Source organism: Dipodomys ordii, unplaced genomic scaffold (genome assembly GCF_000151885.1).
Source record: "Dipodomys ordii isolate 6190 unplaced genomic scaffold, Dord_2.0 Scaffold26, whole genome shotgun sequence".
NCBI lineage: Eukaryota > Metazoa > Chordata > Mammalia > Rodentia > Heteromyidae > Dipodomys > Dipodomys ordii.
Genome location: NW_012267242.1, coordinates 1,261,668 through 1,284,835, shown reverse-complemented (window position 1 = coordinate 1,284,835; position 23,168 = coordinate 1,261,668). Strand labels below are relative to the sequence as shown.

Here is a 23,168-nt window from a genome sequence, read left to right as displayed (position 1 = left end):
AAATTGCATTAACAACACAGCTTGTGCATTTGATATGGCGACTAACCAAGCTGTACCCTTGGGCCTGGGTGTTAGCAAATCTCTTTCAAAGCATCTTCAAGGTGTTGAGCTGGGCATGTAGCCTGCTTCCTGCCAGGCATCCATCCCTCAACAGTGACCTGGCAAAGGTCTCCGCTCAGCATAGGTTTTGGCAGCTCTTAACTTCTTCAGACTTCTCTTTGCACAGGTATTTGCATGAAGCTGAATCATTTTTCCCAGCATGTTAAATCACGAAATGAACATCCATGAAGCCTGACCAGCTAGTCATAATTTTCTGTTTCTCAAAATGAAACTGTCATGTGCTAACTCAGAAAAATAATTTTAGTTTGGTGAAAACGATTAAATGTTTAGAAAATGTCTTAATGATCTTAAAGTTTAAGACTGACATGTGGAAGATTTGATATTTTTATCCCCATCTGTCAAAGATTTAGAAATTATTCTACATGCAATTGAATCCTCTTATATTAATGTGCTGCTTTCCACTGAAGTATCTGTACATTTTCACATCTGCATATTCACCTGCAGCTGGATTGCACATATACAATTAAAAAATCCTCTGAGAGATAATGTCACTTTTTAGTGTGACCTGAACATCATATCCTTACCTTTCTTAGGCATGCTTAGGAAAGCAGATGAAATCTCTGATTTCCAGCTTATTTTAAGTACCAGTTTTAGGCAATGTATCCAACGACTTGACTGTGTTATTTACCTAGGAATAAACACATCTTTGTGTTATGTTCCTGGTAGCTCAGGAATTGGTTTCTTTTTCTTATGAATTGTAGTTACCTGCAATGGCTACATTCATGTAGACATTCATATACTACATTCATATACTTACCATTAAATGAAAAAACTGGTCAAAACTGATGTATTTGTGAAGTTTGAACTATCCCAATATTGCAGGGATCTGATGAAGAAAATGGCTATCATGTGTACCAATACTCATTTAAAGAGAGCTTGCTTATCTAGAAAATTAACTCATGAAGAAGAGGACGAACCTTCTTGTTCTCAACAGGGATCATTTATTCTTGACCTATTCTATTTTTTTTTTTTGCAATGAGTCCTTGTAGGCAGGAGGTATTCTACCACATGAGTCATGCTTCCAGACACTTTGTGCTTTCATTCTTTTTTTTTGTCAGTTGTGGGCCTTGAACTCTTGGCCTGGGCACTGTCCCTCAGCATTTCAGCTCAAGGAGAGTGCTCTACCACTTGAGCCGTAGCACCACTTCTGGTTTTCTAGTGGTTAATTGGAGATAAGAATCTCACACACTTTCCTGCCAGAGCTGGCTTTGAACCACAGTCCTCAGATCTCAACCTCCTGAGTGGCTAGGATTACAAGCATGAGCCACCGATGCCTGGCACTTTATTCTTTTATAAAAAAGCAAAAAGAGGAAGTTTATTTGAAATTGAAATGAAAGCCATAAAAAGAAAGTAGTGAGACTATTTGGAAAGGGACCTCAAAGAAAGAAGAGTTTAACAGAGGAGTCTTCTCAGAAGGCAGTTATGATAGTATGGGGCTCCAAATGGATTCCCTTGTTTTCAAAAATTTTTTGCTAGCCTGGATGTTGATCCTCCTATTTATGCTTCCTGCATAACTCAGATGATGGGTGTGCATCACTGTCTCCAACTTTTCCTTGGTTGACATGGGTAGGCTACCTCTCTTCCCTTCAGGCCTCTCTGCCAATTGGCCTCAAATCGCAATCCTGTTTCAAGTTTCTTGAGTAAATAGGATTACATTTGAACCCCCATGCCTGGCTCTATTCTTTTAAAAAATATTTTAACAGGCTCAGTTTCCTTTTTTCCTGATATATAGGTTAAGAGCACAGTCCCAAAGCAGAGTACAATAAGGGAAACACCCAAGAACAACCACAAATAATCACATCTCAATGGTCTGAGGAAGGCCATAAAATAAAAAAAGAGACACACTCATAAAGTCAGAAGCTAGCGATCTTTTAAGTAAGTTGCCTGAATTAGAAAGCTCTGGTGAGCCCAAGGTATTCCAGTATCAAGTAAAGTATAGTGCTTGATTCAACTTTTGGTCAGGAATTGGAATTGAGAACCTCTGAGGTTCTTTGTAGCTGTGAATGTTGATGAGTTAAAATAAACTTAGCTTCTGTTTGGTATACACAGATTCAGAAGATGAGACGTGTATGGTTTAGGAACCACGTCCCTGTTTCTGCATTACCTAAGCTTGAAGAGTGATTCCTGCAGCCTTTGCTTGCCCAGGACCACAGGCGGTTGGGGTGTGCTTGCTGAGCCCATGGGCGCTGTCAGAGAACTGAACTTCCCAGCTCCATTGAGACATAGCTTTGTGCTCTTGAATTTTCATCCTGAGCAAAAAAAAAAAAGCCATAAATCACAGTGTCCTGTGTTATGATTTATTCTTAGTTGAGGATCTGTTTTATTCCCAGGGCAAACCCTGGTCCTTTAGGTCATAGTCAGTGTAGGACCCAGGAAAAATGGACAGTCCTAGTTTTCCTGCATTTTTTAGAACCAGGGTTGGTAGATATATTTAAAAAGTCCTGAGTTTTACCCCCCCCCTCTCTCCCCCCCCTCTTTTATAAAACATGTTGTGCTGGGCACTAGTGGCTCATGCCTGTAATGGTAGCTACTCAGGAGGCTGAGATCTGAGATCTGAGCCAGCCCAGGGAAGGAAAGTCTGTTAGACTCTTATCTCCAATTAATCACCAGAAAACTGGATGTGGTGTTGTGGCTCAAGTGGTAGAACACTATCCTTGAAGAGCTCAGGGACAGTGCCCAGGCCCAGAGTTCAAGTCCCACAACCGACCAAAAATGAAACCAAACAAAAACAACAAGAAAAAAACATGTTGTTTATTTATCTCCATAGACTGCTTTTCTCTAAACTTGAGCAGTGTGGAGATATGTTTATTAAAATATATAGAATTTTATTCTGTAAGTTTTCTTGAACCCAATATGGGGAGATGAAACAGGAAAAAGAAATGCAAAGACAGTGAATGAATGTTTGTCTATTTCTTTAGTTATGTCTTAGTGTTTAGAGCATCAAACTGTTCTCCTTTCCTTGTTCCCTCCATCCCTTCCTCCCTCTCTCTCTTTTTGTTAGGAATTAGAAGAGGAAAATTCTGTGACACAAATTTACTTAGCCATCTTCCCTAGAATTCTCCCAGAGTTGTGTTTCTAAATGAAATCGCCTTGTATTTCTCCTTTGTTTAAAACCTTCTCATGTCTCTCAGTTGCTTTGAGACTAAAGTTGAAATTGTCTTATGTGGTGTGTAATGCATAGTCTCCATCAGCCTCTGCCTACTTCTTTATGCATTGATTGCAAAATTTTCCTTCCAGTCATACTGACCTGATTTACATGCAGGCTGTGGAATTAATAAGACTCACTTCTGTGCCTTGACCCATGTTCACCTTCTGTTTGGGAGGTTGTTTCTTCCTTCTCTCAGCTATTTCTCCCTCTTTTCTTTCCTTCCTTCCTTCCTTCCTTCCTTCCCTCCTTCCTTTTTCTTTCTTTCTTTCTTTCTTTCTTTCTTTCTTTCTTTCTTTCTTTCTTTCTTTCTTTCTTTCTTTCTTTCTTTCTGTCCTTCCTTCCTTCCTTCCTTCCTTCCTTCCTTCCTTCCTTCTTTTGTGCCCATCCTGATGCTTGAACTCAGGGTCTAGGTGCTGTACCTGAGATATTTTGCTCAAGGCTAGCATTGTACCACTTGAGCCACAGTTTCACTTCCAGTGTTTGGTGGAGATAAGTCTCACAGACTTTTTTGCCTGGGCTGGCTTCAAATTGCAGTTCTCAGATCTCAGCCTCCTGAATAGCTAGGGTTATAGACATGAGCCACTGGCATCTGGCCCTCTGCTTTTTAGATCTCTTTTCCCTTACTTTGAGGAAGCCTTCTCAGGTCAACCAGAGTGTTTTGTGGCTATGCTACATATATGCTACCTCCATAGCATTAATCATACTGATTACTAGTACTTTCAAGTGTATGTTTCTTATTGGACTTATATTTTTGGAGGGCAGGGATGAAATTTTTTTCAAAGTTAAATCAGTAAGTCTTCTTTTGTTTCAAAAAATGTTTTCACTGTATGTATGTGTGTGTGCATGTGTGTGTATGTGTGCGCGCATGCACATGTTCTATAGTGTGTATCGCAATGCTGGATATAGAGCAGAACTGACATTTAATACCTGCTTATAGAATAATATTTGTTGACTTACTAACTTGAAGTCTTTGGTTGATTTGCAGTTTTATGTATGGTGAGCTGACTGATAAAGATACAATTGAAAAAGTGCGGCAAACCTTTGAGAATTATGAGATGAATTCCTTTGAAATTTTGATGTACAAGAAGAACAGTGAGTATTCCATTACGGCCATTCTCAGTCACACCTTTCTGTATTTGGAATAGTAGACTATCTCTTCCACTTCTGTTACTATCATGTGTTTGTTTCTCTTTCATCAGTGAAATGAAGTTTTCTGAAGCCTAAGTATATCCAAGTTACTCACGGGAACATTTAATGAGGTTCCTGTCACTAACCAATTAGGACTTCATCTTTTTTGTTGCCAGAGTTATTGTTTTCCTATTGGTTTACTTATAACTTCTTCCAGGGGGAGCGAAGAGGTGGGGCAGAAGCTTTGTCCATTCCATCTTTCTATTTATCTTCCACAGCTCCTTGTATAGTAATACCCCTAGGTGCCTAATTAAGATTTTCTGATGAAAGTTTGTCTTGATCGCCTCAGGAGATACTCTTGACAGCAGTACATTGTCAGCTGTATTTGTTTTGGTTATAATGACTTCCACAAAACTTGTTAGTGAGGTTTTCAGGTCTGTAGTTATACTCAAGTATAAAACATGTTTTTTGTTGTAGATAGCTATACCAGTAAGTATGGAGAGGAACCACATGGGGATGAGAAAGACTCTAAGAGTATTGAATAGTACTTTATTTCTGTTTTAAAAACACCATTTTCTTTGCAAAAAATAAATTCAACTCTTTCTATGTAGGGCTGACTGGCAGGCTGTTGGTTCAATAGAATATTTCCAGAGTGGTCCAGATGGCACACGAGGAGAAGTGTTTATTGGATGGCATTCAGATTTGGGTGATGTTTTGCTCTGGAAAGTAAAGGGCACATACTGCTTTTATCTCCCTTTTCCCCCTGTCTGGAATGTCGGAGCAGGCATCTGAGAGAACCATTTACTTGGCCTGTGCTGTGAGAGATGATTTTGGTTATCAACGAGTCCAAGGGGACAGTTTCTGTATGCAGATTTTGCACTGGAGTGGTAGCCTTGCTTTAATGTACTCTCCCAACCAATAGACCTTTTCCTGCCCTGCTATTAGCTATGGGAGCAATGAGGTAGAGGACTTGGAGGGATTCTGTATGGTCCTTCCACCTTGAGGGAACCCAATACCAAGCAGCAGCTCTTACCAGGAGCCTGCATGCAGTGGCTTTCTCATAAAGAAAACATGGGCACATGTGCCCTGAGTTAATAGAGAGAACAAGTGGTTTTCCACACGGGTAGCTTTATGTACTGAACAGTGTGACTTGCCCCATGACACAGAATGCTAATTGGTAGGTGGATCACATAAAGAATGCCTTGCAGCTGGGTGCTGATGGCTCATGCCTGTCATCCTAGCTACTCAGGAGGCTGAGATCTGAAGATTGTGGTTTGAAGCCAGCCCAGGCAGGACAGTCCATGACACTCTTATCTTTAGTAAACTACTCAGAAAAAGCCAGAAGTGTAGCTATGGCTCAGTGGTAGAGCACTAGATTGAGCAAAAAGAAGCTTGGGACAGTACCCAGGCCATGAGTTCAAGCCCCAGGACTAGCACAAGAAAACAAACAAACAAAGATGTCTTGCATTTGTGTTTTGTGTCTAAGTCTCATTAGGCTATTGAACTTGCCCAAATTCTACTCTACTCATTTGGCACAAAAGGGAGCGAGAAGCTTCAAACATAATTTAAATGGTTAATAATTTAACTTACCATTTTCTCTAATGGGCATATGTCCTAGAGGAAGTAGGAAATAGTAGAGAAGGTTTAGCTGGGCTCCAGCTGTCGCCAAACTACAGGTCATACATGGTTAGCATCTTAGTGCACTGGAAGTGATTCTGGCATTGGAAACTCTGTACTTTAAGAAGACAACTATCCATAGAAATCAACTAGTTCAACCTATGGGCTGTACAGCCAGCAACTCTCCTCTCTGTGGTGATTGTAGTGGGGTTGCTGAGGGACCCATGGCAGTCTCCAGTATCATATGTCAGTCTAGCACAGGGCTGTCATTTGTGGTTCATGTTAAAGCTTTTCAAGAGTAACTGCAGTCATACCCATTTTTTTAACCTTAGTCTTCAACTTTAGAAAGAAAACTATATAGGATATAATTCAACACTTTAAAATACTATTGATTCTTTCTGTGTACTAGTGGCTCATATATATATAATTCTAGTTACTCAGAAGGCTGAGATCTGAGGATTGCAGTTTGAAGTCAGCTAGGGCAGGAAAATCTATGAGACTTTTATCTCCAATTAACCATCAAGAAGCCCAAAGTGGAGTTGTGGTTCAAGTGGTCAGTGGAGTTGTGGTTCAAGTGGTCCAGCATTAGCCTTGGGCAAAAAAAAGCCTACATCCTGACTGGAGCTTGATTCTCTAAGTTCTGTGAGGTAGGTATGGCTGAAAATTAAATTCCTCATCTGAGCTCATATTGGGCCAGGATCTTCTGTGCAATATTTACTCTGTGGCCATTTTTGTTAGTCTAAATGTGGGCGCAAGGCATGCTTAACACATAGTCGCAGGCTGCTCTTTTCATGCAGAGTAGCTTGCTAAACCCTCCATACACTCAGTTCTTCCTATGCTAGGAAGGAGCTTCTCTTTGTAATTTACACAGAGTTGCCCAGTGGGCCAGCAGACACTATGTATGAGCTCACTTTGTACATGAACTATGGAGCATGAAATCCAGGAAATGATGAAGACAGTGTTGATTTCTTCTTAGGATCACTGCCAATCAATTTCCTCTTCATCTCTCCTCTTCTCCTGAAAAAATACAGAAACTTTACATTATTTGATAAGCCTTGGAATGATACAATTGCTTTGGATGTTTACATTGACCAGCTATATGAGAGACTGGGCTTATTCCCAGGCATGCAGTTATGAAAAGGCATATACAATATCTGCTCTTACAACACTTGCAAGAGTGGGCACAGAATCCGTAGTACACAGCCATAACTACCTTGATGGGGACATTGTTGCGAGATCAGCAATGTTTCAGGGTGGAGGTCTCCTAAAGGGAGGAGGCTTCTGCCTGGCCCTATGGTACCTAATTTGTGATGTTACTGCAAAAAAGGAATTTTAGAACACATAGAGGTAGAGACCAAGAAAGTTTATTAATAAAGCAAAGCAAAGGCAGGATAGAAAGGTGAAAGACAGCATACAACCAAGACATGAGTCTTGGGCCAACCCTTGGGCCTCACTCTTGCTGTTATACTGTTTAATTGGGAGCAGAGATTTCAAGGTTGGCCTGCTCACCACACTGGGATCATTGATGTGGAAGCATTGATTAAAAAAAAAAGGAGCCAAGCATCGGTGGCTCACGCCTGTAATCCTAGCTACTCCAGAGGCTGAGATCTGATGATTAAGGTTCAAAGCCAGCCCGGGCAGGAAAGTCCCTGACACTCTTATTTCCAATTAACCACCAGAAAACTGGAAGTGGTGCTGTGGCTCAAGTGGTAGAGCACTGGCCTTGAGCTGAAGAGCTGAGGGACAGTGCCCAGGCCTAAAGATCAAACACCACAACTGACAAAAAAAAAAAGGATGGATTTTCCACACATTCTTTTCAAGACAGGTGTCCAATCTTGGTCCCAAAGCATGCTAATTAGCTGGGTGAACAGACAAGGTCAGTAGGTGAGATCTATTATCCCTTCCCCCTTTAAAAATAAACATGAATGCTTATGAGGAAGTGCAAGGCTGAAAATAAATGATATAGTGCCTGTGTGCTTTAAACAGAACTATGTATTAATATAGTGCTCTCTGTGAATTCCTGGGCAGAGAGTATCCCTGGCTGATGAAGTGCATATAGAAAGGGCAGTAGGAGAGAGAGGGCAAGAGGTTGGTGAGACACACAGCAATGCTTCTCAGTCTTTGATATTCACCTGTGAATAGCAACACATTAGTCTATAGAGTAAGTATGGGGCGGAGTCTGAGGTTCTGTTCCCAAGTGATCCACATGTTGCACCCCTGAGTAGCCAGCAGAGAAGGTAGTTCTAGGGAAGATTGGCTTCCATGCCTGCAAGGTATGCATCTTCCACAGCTGTATCCCTTGGACCCAGTGTACTGCCTGATATCTATGAAGTGCTCCATCAAAGTTCACCACATAAATAAACACATAAACACACGAGGCTGAAGAGTGATTAGGAAGGGCAAAGTTAAAGAATTTGGAAAGTGTTAGGTCATTTAAGCTCAGCCAGTCGGGGGTAAGAGGTTAGAAGAGGTTAGGCGACTCTTAAGTGGTATGAGCATATCATCAGATTTCAGATGTCTCTAGCTGGATGGAGGATGGAGACAGAATGGAGCGTAGCCAATGAGGAGACAGACGGGCACATTAGGAAGCACCCTGGGGACCTGTGGAAGAGATATTTAACATTGTTGTCCAATGAACAATAGAAGAGGCTGGGAATACCTGTATCAAAGGGTCACACTGTCTGGCTCTTTCCTCAATTTACAGAGTTCTGGAAGTGGAAGCCCTGTACTTCAGGGTAGGAACACAACTTCTGGCCTCAGGCAAAAATATGCTAGGAGTTAGGTAGGAGCCAGACACGATGCAGAGGGGCTGTTGGGTGAAGGTTTGTTGAGTTACTTTGGAAGGAACTTGGTAGTCACCAAGAAATAGATAGGTGAAAGAACATTATGTGTGATTTCAAGTTGAGAGCATCAGAAGTGGGGGGTGAATGGTGTGTGGGTCACAGTGCACAGGGACATACAAGGGTACAAGTGACTGAACAAGATTGGCTCAGAAGAGAGGAAGATGGCATTCCTTCTTCCCCGCTGTGGAGGAGAGTTTGTATGTGCTCGCCAACTTCAAAGTTCCTTAGAGTAAAACTTCTACTCCTTTAAAGCAGCATATTGCCCCATCAAAGAAAAATCTACCTTACTGAGATTTTACAAAGTTAAATGTCACCATCTAAAATAGTATTTTTGTCTCCAATTTCTAAATTCTTTTTTTTTTTAAATCAGAGAATACTTGAAAAAAAATATAAAGAAAATCACCCTAAAGGCTCAGAGACATATTATTATACTATTAGCTTTCTGGTATGTTTCCCGAGTTGTCTGAGATTTTGACACCTATGTACAATTTAATTTATCATTTATTATTTATTTTTATTTATTTAATCTTTTGCCTGCCTTCCTTCCTACCTGCCTTTTTGGGGGGGGGGGTGCAGGTCCTGGATTTTTGACACATATGTACAATTTAAAATCATGTATTTATTTAATCTTTTGCCTGCCTGGCTTCCTTCCTGCCTGCCTTTTTTTTTTTTTGTACAGGTCCATTTCCTTGGCTTAAAGCTAATACTCTACCACTTGAAAACCACTTCTGGCTTTTTTGGTAGGTCAGTGGAGATAAACGTCTTACAGACTTTCCTACCTGAGCTGGCTTTGAACAACATTCCTTAAGTCTCAGCCTCTGAAGTAGTTAGGATTACAGGCCTGAGCCACCAGCACCCAGCTCTTTCTTTCTTTTATTTGGCTTGGTACTTGCTAAGCAGGTACTCTACCACTTGAGCCATGCTCCAGCTCTTTTTTGCTTTAGCTATTTTTTGGATAGGGTCATTCATTTTTGCTCAGCTAATTGTGGACTGTGATCACCCTGCCTGTTTCCTTTGTGCTGGGATTATTGGTGTGTGTGTCTGACTAGAAAGAATTTTCTTAGCTGGGTGCCAGTGGCTCACACCTGTAATCCTAGCTACTGAGATCTGAAGTCCTAGGCTGAGATCTGAGGATCATGGTTCAAAGCCAGCTCGGGCAGGAATGTTTGTGAGACTTTTATCTGCAATAAGCCATTAGAAAACTGGAAGTGGCTCCATGGCTTAAGCAGTAGAGTGCTTACCTTGAGCTGAAGAGTGCCAGGACAGTGCCCAAGCCCGGAGTTTAAGTCCCACAATTGATAAAAAAACAAAAAAGAATTTTCTTAATGCTTTCTCTATTGATGAGTATTTACAAGGCTTTCCCTTCTCTTTTTTTAAAATTTTTATCTTATTTTTTTATTTTTTTGATTGGTTGTGGGGCTTGAGCTCAGGGCCTGATCTCTGTCCCTGAACTCTTTTTTGCTCAAGGCTAGTTAGTGCTTTGCCACTTTGAGCCTCAGCAACATAGCTGGTTTTCTGGTGGTTAATTGGAGATAAGGGTCTCATGGACTTTCCTGCCTGGGCTGACTTTGAACAGTGATCCTTAGATCCCAGCCTCCTGAGTAGCTAGGATTATAAATGTGAGCAACTAGTCCTTGATTCTTCCTTTTCTTTATTAAAAATAATGTTGAGATGAATGCCATCATATGATGATATTTTACTGATGCTATGAAATATTTTTTTGGAAGTTGAAAATGCTGTCAAAGACAGGTTCTTGAGACATTTTTGTCAAGTAGCCTTTCATTTCGAAGTTCAGTGGTAGAATGAGTGTCTGACTCACTGTACCAACATTGAATGTCATAACTTTGAAGTTATCAAACTGCTAACAATTAATTTCTTTGTGTACCAAGTTTTTAATGCTGATGAGATTAAATCATTTTTGTCTTTATCCATTTAAAATGACATCTCTTAATGTTAATTGTTCAGATTTGAGGCCCACATATTCTACTCAATTTTAGTCATTTTGTTTAAACTGGTATTCATAAGCTTCTAGTAGATTGTTTTGATTTTTCTGCAGTTCTCATTCTTTAGTTTTTCTAAGGACAGGCTTTAATATAGTCAAGGATCTTCTATTGACAAACGTTAATGTTTCCTATCTTTTGGGGACTTAGGAGTTATTAGCAAAAAGCTTCAATGGTATGGTTTGGAATAAGTGTGTGGGATATATTATTTCATATCTTCAATGATGGATTATTTGAAAGGATTCTAGATTTTGATCAGTCTGAAAACCTAGTGTTTCTATAGTCATGTTAGATATTTTGTAATATTAGTTATATTCAGTAGGCTATATGGTTTTCTTATATCTATACTAGCTAACAATAATGAACTAATTCAGTCAATATTTACTTGCCCACTCTTGTGCTTATCCATAGGATTTTCTATTTTCATACAAACAAGAAAGTCTAGACTTGTAGCCTTGAGTAAAAGTAGTACACCTTCTGGATAATACTCCCTTGCATGTGACTGCATAATTTGTGGTGTGGCTATTAGCCCAACCTTTGGGAACACTGGATCAAGTTTCCAGTTTGAGAAACCCAGGAACAGCATCTTTCAGTGGTTCTGCTGAGCTAGTACTTATGGCAGAAGCTGCTGGCCAAGAGCTTATTGATTACCTATGATAGGCTTAGCCCTGGGCCAGATCCTCTAAGCCTCTGAGATATAGATAGTCTAGTAGTGGAGATAAATCTAGTAGGTAAAGCAATACCATTTTGCTTGTTTAAAATTGGATTTCTTTTTGTTTTTTCCCTTTATGAAAGGAGCTGCTTAATTATGTGATGAATATTAATCCTAAATCACGTACATATTAAAAGCAATTCCTACTTCTTTTTTTTCTCTTTATTTATTTAGATCTCTGTTTATTAATTTAGTGTTGCTAGGGATCAAACCCTAGAATATGCTAGTCAAGTACTGTCACTCAGTTGCATCGGTTGCTCCTTTTATCTTTTAAACAACTTTAAAAATCTTATAGGAATGAAAATCTTTCTGTCAGTATGTTCCTTTATGGTCTTCAGCTTTATAGTATACTCAGGAAGCAATTCTCCTTACTTAAATATCAAAAAAAACCTTTTCCATTGTTTCTGGCCAGTACCTTGATAGTTGTGTTAAAATATTTAGAACATTAAGTTGTTTGGAATCTATTTTTCTATACTATGTAAAGTTGTGTTCTTATTTATCATCCAGTTGCTTACTTAGAACTATTTACCAAGTAACCCAGCTCCTCTTTTCTGGTTTGAAATCCTTTTTCTTTCACAGGCCAAATTCTCCCACGTGGATAGGTTTGTTTCTGTCTGGACTTCCTTTTGTAAGTTATTTTCTATGTGAATTTGATTAAGCTTCTTTCTCACTTGGATTCCTGGTACTGACAAGAGGAGTGATGACATTGTAGCTCTTCCACCCACCCTACAGAGCTGTGAGAAATAGATCTTTGCATGTCAGGATCTGGGCCCATTGCAAATGCTCAATAATTGATTGCTACTATTGTCATTGTTGCTTGTTTGGAGAACAGTACCAATGACTCTTAATTACTTCAGTAGATACATATTACATACTGCCATTATTAGTTCCCCCCAAATTTCTTGGCTCTTTTATACCTTTTTTTAATATGAGTTGATTCTGAGTTTATCAAATCCTGGGAAAAACACCCCAAAACATAGTACAGATCTGACTGAAGTTGCATTAGATTTATAAAATGGGGAGGTTTGGTGTCCTACAAAATTGAGTCGTCTCATCTACAACCACTGTAACTCTCTCCCTTTATTTAGGTTTTGTTTTATGTTCTTTAATTACATTGAGGCTTAAACATTAATTTTTTTGCTTTTCCCTTGATGTGGTGTAAATGGGCTGTTTCCCTTCCAATAAAACAGAATTTCATTAAGCATTTTGAGATGTATTCCTTTGTAAATAATTCAAATTACTCCATGAGGTAAGAAGGGTGAGGACCTGTATTTTTTCTCATTACTTAAAATGATTTTCCTTAAATAGATGTACAAAAGGGTTTCAATTCAACATGTCAGTTTGTGACAAACTATTATTATTATTATCATCATTTTATTATTTTTAAGTAGTGTACAAAAGAGTTGCCACTTAACAAAGCAGTTTATGAATATAACACATCTTGATCAATGCCATCCCTTTCAACATTCTCACCCGTCCTTCACAACCTACCTGAGAAAGGGCATTTTGATCTCATAGATGAAGAATTTAAAATGGCCAAACACTGGTGACTCATGCTACTTAGGACGCTGAGATCTGAGGATCACAGTTCAAAGCCAACCCAGGCAGGAAAGTCCTTGAGACTCTTATCTCCAATTAACTACCAACAAAGCTGGAAATGGAGCTGTGGTGCAAGTGAAAGAGAGCTAGTCTCAAGCAAAATAGCCCAAGAACAATGTTCATATTCTGAGATCAAGCCCCAGGACCTTCACAAGAAAAAAAAATTAAAATGAAGAAAGAAAAGAAGTAGTATTAAAGACTTCCAGTATAATGTGTAAAATTGTACTTAACCTTAAATCTATTATCTCTATTTTGGTAGTGAGAAACTGATGTTGAAATGTTAAATTGTGATGGCCAAGGCACACAGCAAATGAAGGGAAAGGGCTTTATCCTGGGCTTTGGAATGCTAATTCAGATGTTCTAATATCTAGTGGTCACTACTTCTCCCTGGTACTGTCTTTGTCTATCTGTACTTTTCTTAATAAAGTTGACCCCAGATCAATTGGTCTGTTTTCTCAAGTCTAGTTTTTAGACCCATCTGAAAGGCTTGGTACCATGCATCCCTTCCAAAGAGCCAATTACTGTGGCTTGGTTTATTCTGTTGCTGTTGAACATGGTCTTGATGCGATTACAGAGAGAATCTGGGAGGAAGCCCGGGGTAGGTGAATGATTGATAGAGATCCAAAATTCTCTCATATCTGAGCCTTGTACCCTGTTATCTGGATGCCAGGATCGAGGAATGCCAAAGCCAGGTTAGGTTGTAGGGTTCATTACTGTATTCCCCAAGGGAGTTACCTTAGGGCTGAGAATCCAAGTGACTGGCAAGGGGTGATCGACCTGGAATTTCCTTCCCCTTCAGAATCCTTAGCCTGGAAAAAGCCTCCCCACAGCAGCAGCCTCAGCATCTGTCATCAGTAGTGCTACAGATGCAGTGTGCTTCCTGGATTTGTATATTGATCTTCCTTAAATAGAGAATTTACTATTGACTTGTTATTTTTATAGAAACAGAACAACAAATGCTTGCGTTTCTGTCTTTTCATAGTGGATGCTGGTGTGCAAAGGCAGAAATTTTGTTTTTCTGTTTTTTCCTTCATGTGTACATGGATATTTGAACATTGATTCTCTGTCTACTGTTTTGGTGGAATAGACCTGTTGCCAAATCTGGGTTGAGAGGAACCTCTGGGGGCCACCTGTCCTGCCCTCCACTGGCAGAGAGTCATTGCCATCTTAAGATGGTTTCTGGGTGCCTTTAGGGCATCTAGAGGAGGAGGGAGAGAAAGCAGATGGGTGGATATCCAGGCTCTAAGTTCACTCTCATTTGAAGCAAATGTTTCATATATTGAGGTGGGGATAAAAACAGTTTGCTTTTTTTAAATTGTCAAAGTGATGTACAAAGGGGTTACAGTTACGTAGTAAGATAATAAGTATATTTCCTGTCGAACTTGTTACCCCTTCCCTTATTTTTCTCCCTCTTTCCCTCCCCCGCAATCTGTCCTCCCCGAATTGTAAAGATCATTTTCAACATATTGTCTTGTGAGTATCACTGTTGCATTGGTTCCTCCCTTGTCCTTTGTCTCACCGTTCTGTTGCTCCCCTTCCCTTTCCTAATTCAGATAAATGTACATACAATACCAGGGTATTGTATGTTGATACCAGGGTATCAAAATCAAAACAGTGACAACAGGGGATAAACTATAGGGGGAAGATCACACAAAAGAAACAAGAAGTCACATAGTACATTAAAAACAACAACAAAGAAAAACCTCTTGCGTCCAAGTCTTGGAGTTCATTCCACTTAGCATCATCTCATATGGTCCTATGTACATAGCTATTGAGCTATTCTGCTCATCTGCTAAGATTATCCTAGACATATACTAATTATTGCAAATAAGGGAACCATGAGACCTATGTTTCTTTGAGTCTTAATATGATATTTTCCAAGTCTTTCCATTTCCTTACAAATGGGGTGGTGTCATTCTTTTTGATGGACACGTAGAATTCCATTGCATACATACATACATACATACATGCATACATACATATATACATACATACATACATATATATCACATTTTCTTTTTTTTCATTTTCAAATACCTTTATTTTTTCTACAAATTCACTCTTATAAAGATTCTAAAACTAAGTGAAGTACAGAGATACAAAGAAAATAATTTAAATGCATCATCTACATTCAATATATCACATTTTCTTGATCCATTCATCTACTGAGGGGCATCTGGGTTGGTTCCGTATCTTACCTATGGTGAATAATACTGTGATAAACATAGTTGTGCTGGTAGCTTTAGTGTGGAACACTATGCTTTTAAGAGGAAAGATTTGTAATTACTGGCCTGTGCCACCTAGGAGGCACTCATGTTCTCTTCTGGAAGGGTTTCAGAAATGAATATTTAAGACATTGTCCTTGTGTTACTACATGATTTGGGTGAGGATAATTTGAGACAGTGTCAAGTCTGAGTGTCTGAAGGCACTGGACCTAAGATGTATGTCTAGGAAGCTCAGCAAGTATTTCTAGAGGGCCCATCCTGTTAAAGTTGTTGTACATTCCGTGCCTCCTGGAGGGGCATGATGAGGTGGCCTCACGTGACTCTGTGCATAAAACTACATTAGATACCATTGGGCTAGTGGCACAGGATGCTTGAGACAGGGAAAGTAGATTGGCTCTCTGCTCTTGGAGAGGGTTGTGATATACTTAAGAAAGTAATTCTCAGTTAAGATTTGAGGAGGGCAATACATAGCACTTTCTTTCCTTGTCGATGATCAGAACCAACTGAAGCACAGGAATCAGGCCAGTAGAGGTTAAAGTATCACAACATATGACCAATAAGGCTGGTCCTGCAGAGCAGTTTAGTTTATATTTGTGGAGAATATATCTCTAGGAATGAATCCTACTAACAGATTCATCTACCTTTTAAAAGTTGCATTGGGGAACTGCAGGCTCATCTTCCCACCAGCCATCACCCCTGCTCTATGCTTTCCCTCCTAATTCTCATAGAATGGAGGACTGTGCAGAACAGAGAAGAAGATGTCCAGTTCTGGGCTCCTAAATTATAAACTCAGGGGAAAAATACCTAGAGTGTTACATTAAAAGATGTTCTTCCAAAAGAAAATACTAGATCAGAGAAAAGAAAGTTCCTTCCATCAACAAGTCCTGATGATCAGCTCAAGAGGAACTGGAAGACAATGTATGGCAACTATGAATTTTGGCACACAGTGTATATTTAAGTACATAAAGAGAATGATCGGAGTACTATGTGTTTGATTAAAAACATCTCCAGAGAGGGCAGTGGATTCAGTTTGGTGAAGAGAAATGTCACATTTAAACAGATTGACCTGTTAAAATGGAGAGAGTTTCAGTTGTGAGCTCGAACTGTGGACACATTAAAAAAAGGCCTCCCAAGATGACTAATATGGTAGATTTTACAATGTCAGAGACAGAGATGTGGGTTAGCATCATCAACCCCAGTAGTTGGAATATAAAGAGTAGATGGCACAGTTCCAGCTGCACAAGTCCCCAGGCATCAGGCCCAGATGGTATGCTCTGCAGTGGCTTGCATGTAAATCTGCAGCAGTGAAGAGGATGGGAATGAGGGCTCCAGTAAGATGAGGCTCCTGGTATTGGAAATCATGGCAGAGGGTCCGCTCATGTGATTTAGTCCTTGTTTGATATATCAGCAGTGTTTTCTCGGTTTCCTCAGAAAAATAACTGCACAAAGGATTGTTTGGAGCAAAAGAAATGATTTCCAAATTTGTTAGCTTTTTAAAAAAATGTCTTACCTGCTGGGATACATCTGAGAGCTGTAAGGGGGTAGGCCCAATGGCTGTGATATTTTCTTTTGAGTTTTCTGTTGTTTCCTTGAAAATGGTTGCAAATTCCATAGAAACTGAGGAGGAGGAACTAGGAGGAATAGCAAGACAGACCTCACAAAACTGGGTAATTCATAGATCATGACTTGATTTTTAAAATGCTATGTATGACTTTTTTATTATATATTTTTTATTGTAAAGGTACTATACAGAGGGGTTACAGTTACATGAATAAGGTAATAAGTACATTTCCTATTGAGCATTGTTACCTCCGCCTTTGTTTTTCCCTAATATCCCTTCCTTCCCCACCTTCCCAACTCCTCTGTCCCCTCTTCCCCCATAAGTTGTGCAGTTCATTTTCAACACAGTGTCTTGTATGTATCATTGTTACAATGGGCCAACCTGTATCCTTATCTGTGTCTCTATCTTGGGGTTCATTTCCCTTTACATCAATGGGATTGCATAAAACTGCAGATCTTCTGCATGGCAAAGGACATAGCAAGCAAGATCAATAGAAAGCCCATGGATTGGGAGAAGATCTTCACTAGCCATACAACTGACAAGGGTCTCATACCTAAAATTTACTTAGAACTCAAAAAATTAAATTCCCCAACAACAAATCTTCAAAGAAACAACTGCCTGATTAATAAGTGGGCTAAAGACTTAAAGAGAAACTTTTCTGAAGAGGAAATAAGAATGGCCAATAGACACATGTATGACTTTTTTAAATGGTGGATTGTGTTTTTTTTTCAAAACATGTTTTTCTTAGGGTGACATATATGTTGGTTTTCTTAGAGTACCTAGAAACTGACAGCTGAAAATTATTCAATTAAAAAAGGATATTAAAATTAACTATGAATGTATATACAGATAATCAAGATTTAAGAAGAATGATTTCCATTTGATCTGTTTGTTGTCTGTACATTTAGGATTATTCATACTTATGTGTAAATAAGTGGTGTATCTAAATCTGTAAGCTAGCTCTTGTCAAGGTAGATTATCTAATTCTAATGCTATTCAGAGATGTCAGTCCAGAGTTTGATGTGATTGAGGATAGAGAGACAGACCCAGGGGACCTCTGGGAACTCATATCCAAGATTCAGTGAATTGTCTGTTCAATAGCTCATAACATAAAATGATCTATCTGACATGCTGAGCACAGTTCCTGGAACACAGGGCACTCTCTAATACTTAGCCACATGGTGAAATAGTTACTAGATTTTAATTTGAAAATGGTTATGATATAGCATGTAAAAATCATAATGTTGTTAGCAAGTTCTTATCTGCTGGATGCTGTTTATTAACTGAGGTATAAGAAAGTACTCTGTGTCTTATTTAATTTTATATCACAGAATAAATAGGTTCTCCTTGCTGCCATGTTTAGTTATTTTTTTTTTGGAGCAAGAGAAATTCAGCCATAGAGAAGTCAATCAGATATGTTCTGCCGCCTACCTCCTTGCATGGAAGAGGGCAATGCCTATAAAGAACTCATTTGTCCTCCACTTTAGCTGAAGAGGCAGTTAAACATTCATTGTATTTCCTAAGGCATGAATGAGATCACAGTCCAAATTGGAATCCTTTTCTTGGTGAGGCTTTACTAGGGGCATCCTGGGACATTCCTCAATGTCTTGCCCTTTGCCATTGTATCGGACCTTTTAGACGTTTCATTTTAGGGAGAGGGATATAGAAGGATAGTTCTGACATATGCTTGATTGAACATGTGGGAAAAGCTGATGGACTTGCTGAATGGACTTTCACCTGGGGGCCTTTTAGCAATGGACAGAGCATGAAACTTGAGCTTGCATGGTCTTTTGACCATGGTTGGCTGTGTCTATCTTGGCCTGAATTCTTTACTATTCACCATGTGGTCTCAGGTAAGCCTCTAGGTCTTTATACCTAAATATCTTTTATGAGGTCAGGCGGGAATTTAAACCTCTTTCCTAACTGTCTTATGACAGTTAAGAGCTCAGTACATGCCACATTATTTGAACAGAAGTAAATTCCCACCGAGTTGTCACTGTAAAAGTTATTTCAGAAAGAGAAAGAAATTAGTGGTGTAATACATTGGCACCTGAAGGAATGGGGCCATTAAAAATGAGTTAATGTTTGTACCTATTCATTCCCAAGACTTTGCTTCTATAGTCCATTCAATGAGAATGCAAATTACTGACCAACCTTTTAATATTCCTTTCAGGGACACCTGTGTGGTTCTTTGTGAAAATTGCTCCAATTCGCAACGAACAGGATAAAGTGGTTTTATTTCTTTGCACTTTCAGTGATATAACCGCTTTCAAACAGCCAATTGAGGATGATTCATGCAAAGGTTTGTAATTCTGACTTGTACAAATGCATTTTTACCTTTATTTTCCTTGACTGTAGCAAATTTTGCTATAGAGAATTTGAGGTTGCCAAGGCAATCCCTGCATAAAGATCAAAATTTAGACTTAAATTTGTATTGGATAAAGTATGGTACCATTTTTCAATATATTAAGAGAATATAGAAACAATTATTTCTTGAAGCCTCTAGTCTATTTTAGACCTTTGAAATTTAACCCTTTTGAATAATGGATAGAGGAAAGCAGTTGGACAAATGTGGTATCATTAGAACCTTTGCAGGTTTTCACCTGGTGAATATTATAGTAGCTCAAATGGGGCAGGTCCTGACCATATCCACTGGACTTAGCATATATAAACTTGCTTAGAGCTGGATGAGTTCTAGCACTTCAAGATTGTTATAGCAGATGTTAACACATCTCTACCTCTGAAGTTGACTTAATGAAGTCTGTGGGTGGTAAATTCATTATGAACATGGAATTAATGAGGCCAGGGTCTTGAGTTCGACATTTCCACAGGGGGTCATTTAATCATCTCCCAAACTACAGCTTGGAGACATACCACATGCATGGAGTGTTAAATACCATTGGAAATCTAGGAAGGGAGATGGCAGGATTAATGGAAAAAGTACCCTTGAAGAGGTCCAGCTTCCTGGGATATAATATTTTCAGGGATTTGGATTGGGCTGGGAAGGTGGCTCAGTGGTAGAGCACTTGCCTTGCATGCAGGAGGCCCTGGGTTTGATTCCTCAGCACCACATAAGCAAAAAGAAAAAAAATCGGAAGTGGTAGAGCGCTAGCCTTGAGCTGAAGAGCTGAGGGACAGCGCCCAGGCCTAGAGTTCAAGCCCCACGACCGGACCCCCCCAAAAAAATATTTTCAGGGATTTGGGATCAAGTAATGTCATATTCCTATTTCATATCCCTCTTCCATAGCTTCATAACCAAGAGGTCAGGAGCTGTTTCACATGGCAGAACTAGCTGGCTTTGGGGTTGATTTTCTAGATCTATTAAAAAACACTACTCCTGTGGTTTTCAGAGATGCAGCAGAGAGATGAGAATGTAGAGTCTAGGGGATAGTCAAAACTGTGTGTAGTATTCTGGATATGACAGAGTTTGATTGTTAAACAGGCATTACAGGAAGATGTAAAAACCATTATGTGGATTTCTTCAAAGGCCTGTATCCTTGGAGGGTATTTTAAATTCTGGCACATCTAGAGGCTTAGGTTTATAGAGTGTAGAACATGGCGCTGGGTATACCAGTGTTTCCTATTTTTCCAACTGACTGATGGCTGAATATAAATCAGTTTCAGCCTGCAAAGGCAGGCTTTGAAGATTACACAGATTAACCAGTGTTACAGTCCCCTCAAGTCTCTCTGCTTACAGATTGTGATTGTTCAGTTTTTAGTTTCTGATTAGAAAGTGTCTCAGTGAGTCAGGTGACTCATTTATCCAGTGTCATCATCTTATCATATAGAAAGTCCCTTGTTTATAACTTAATAAACTCATGAGTAATATTTGTTACTATTAGCATATGTTAGTTATTCATGGGGGAATTTTCTTATTGATGAGTATTCTTTTTAAGGCAGTCAGATATTTTGAGACTTACACGTTGGCAAGTTTTCGAAGAGAGAGGAAAATGTTCCTCATCTGCCATGCCCGTGTGTCCAATCGATTCTTATGAAATTTGAAAGAAGAAATCAATCAGAGGGATGTAGTGAGATTCCCAGGTTTATTTTCCAGGAATAATATTCTCTGTTTCATTTAATTTGCCTCTGTGATGAATCATTAGAGATAAGAATTTTGGCTATCTTGTCTCTGTCTCTCTGTCTCTGTCTCTCTCTTGTGCATGTGTACATCCATCTTACTCCCTTTTAGCCAAGATATCCTTCTTGCAAAGTATTAATTCTTTTTATCAATGAAGTAACATGACTAACATGTGGTTCTATGTATAAAAATATTAGAACATCCCTCCACATATATGCCTTGGCCTTTAATATAAGAATCCTACTAGTGAACCAAATTGACTGTTTGCTCAAAGACATGGTTTTATAGGACAGTCATTACCCAATGCTATGGTAGATATCTTTTAGCCCCTGCCTCTTGTCATGTCACCATGCCCCTGGTCCACTTTGATTTGGTGGTCTGTTTAGGGCAAAGCCACATTTTCTAATAGCTTGTTTATGGTGGAAGAACATGATATTTCACAGACCTTGTTAGCTGTAAATTATAAACTTCAGTTCTGGCTGCAAGGATTGAATCTAGATGGAAACTGTGCTGCCATATGGCTGGATTGTTCTGGCTTGACATCTCTTCTTGGATGTGCTCTTAGTGGTTCATTTCCAGCTGAGCCAGCTGGATTTGCAGTACAGCATCTCCATCAGCATTAAATATCTTAAGAGTCTTGCTGACCCAGGTTTGTTTAGAACTCACTTTTAAAATAAAACGGAAGAGTGGATATTCTATAACCCCAGAAAAGTACCAAATAATTGCTCTTTGGCATAGTCTCGAGGACTGTTTTGCTATCACTAAATTTAGTCCTTTAAGTCAACTGTGCTCAAATGGTCTTCAAATGATTTTGTTTTCTCTGATCCAGTTGTACCTAATTTTGGGGGTTTGTGTAGAGCCTGATAGTGATGCACGAAGCCAGTTTGTGCCTAACATTTTCCTTAACTCATGAAGAGGCAAGCACATGGGATAATTAAGAATGGACCATTTTTGTATGTGACATCACTCCCTTTCTACCTAGAGCTTTGTGGACTAATGATGGTCCTGGGAATGTTGCCTGAACCCTCCTTCCTTCGCTCAGTTCTCACAATCTTTTTCTAAAATAAGTTACTCGGCTCTTGATTTCTTCATTGTTCTTGTCCACCTTCTGACGATTTCCCCTCTGACAGTGCTAACACATGCAAGTTGAGCAAGGCTTGCTGTTCCAAAATAGGTGAGAATTCTTGGGTGCAATGAGGATGTGTAGTACTTCAGAGGTTTCATTTATTCCTTATCTCTTGCTTTTTCTTCATTGAGAGTAGACGGCAGGAGTTTGCCCTGATCATTCTCCATTCTGAGCAATGCAGCTTAGGCAGGTGGGAGAGAATTAGAATGTGAGGCTCAGAACTTTCCTTTTTTCTTGGTCACAAAAGGATGTGCCTCTTCTTGTTACCTCTTTTACTGCACCAAGTAATCTCATATTAAAGAAAAGAATTCATTCTTAACGATCCATGTCATTAATTCTGCATGTAGAGTCAATCCTGAGTCAAATGCAGTTGACAAAAGAAATTCAAATCTCCATAGATTTTTTTTTTAAGGATCAAAGCTTTAGATTATTTAGAGATAGGGATTTTGGCAAGCTGTTGTGACTGCCAGCCTTTCTCCCGGTGCTTTCCTGTGGCTTATTTATGGGACCCCTTTGAGAAAGACACAGGTTCAAGTTTCAGGCTCCCCGCTTACAATACAAACATTTAATCTTTCTGCCCTTAGGATGACAAAGGTAAGAGTTAGTGATTGTTACCTAAAGAAGCCTTCCTAGTTTTTGCATATTTCCATATGCAGGGGGAAAAGACTGTGGGAAGGAGACTTGAAGGCACATAGGCCGTGGTCCATACTACTTATCTATCTGCTGGATGCTGCGTTATGATCTCAGCAGCTCTAAGAGAACTGTGACTCTGTATCTTAGGACCAATCTGGTCCTTTCTTTTCTGGTATCCTGGACTTACTTTCAGAGGAGCAGGAATTCTACCTCATTCCAGAACCATATCTTCTGGCCTAGAGAAGATGCAAGGCTTGTAGGATAAAACAGCCTTGTGATTTGCTCATTCAATTTGAAACCAGTAGTCCTTGTAGAAAAGTAGTCATGTGACCCAAAGCTAGGAATAAGGACCCAGAAAATATGTTAGCTGTTGCTAGA

General features: G+C 39.4%; 1 protein-coding gene across 2 annotated transcripts in view; it reads left to right on the top strand.

Moving 5' to 3' along the window:
* Positions 1 to 23,168, top strand: part of Kcnh1 (potassium channel, voltage gated eag related subfamily H, member 1) — a 305,584-nt gene that overhangs the window by 26,455 nt on the left and 255,961 nt on the right. For both annotated transcript variants that reach the window (XM_013015111.1, XM_013015110.1), the window contains exons 3-4: positions 4,254 to 4,360; positions 19,127 to 19,255. In XM_013015111.1, coding sequence (XP_012870565.1) covers positions 4,254 to 4,360; positions 19,127 to 19,255 — 236 coding nt within the window. The remainder of the gene's footprint in view (positions 1 to 4,253; positions 4,361 to 19,126; positions 19,256 to 23,168) is intronic.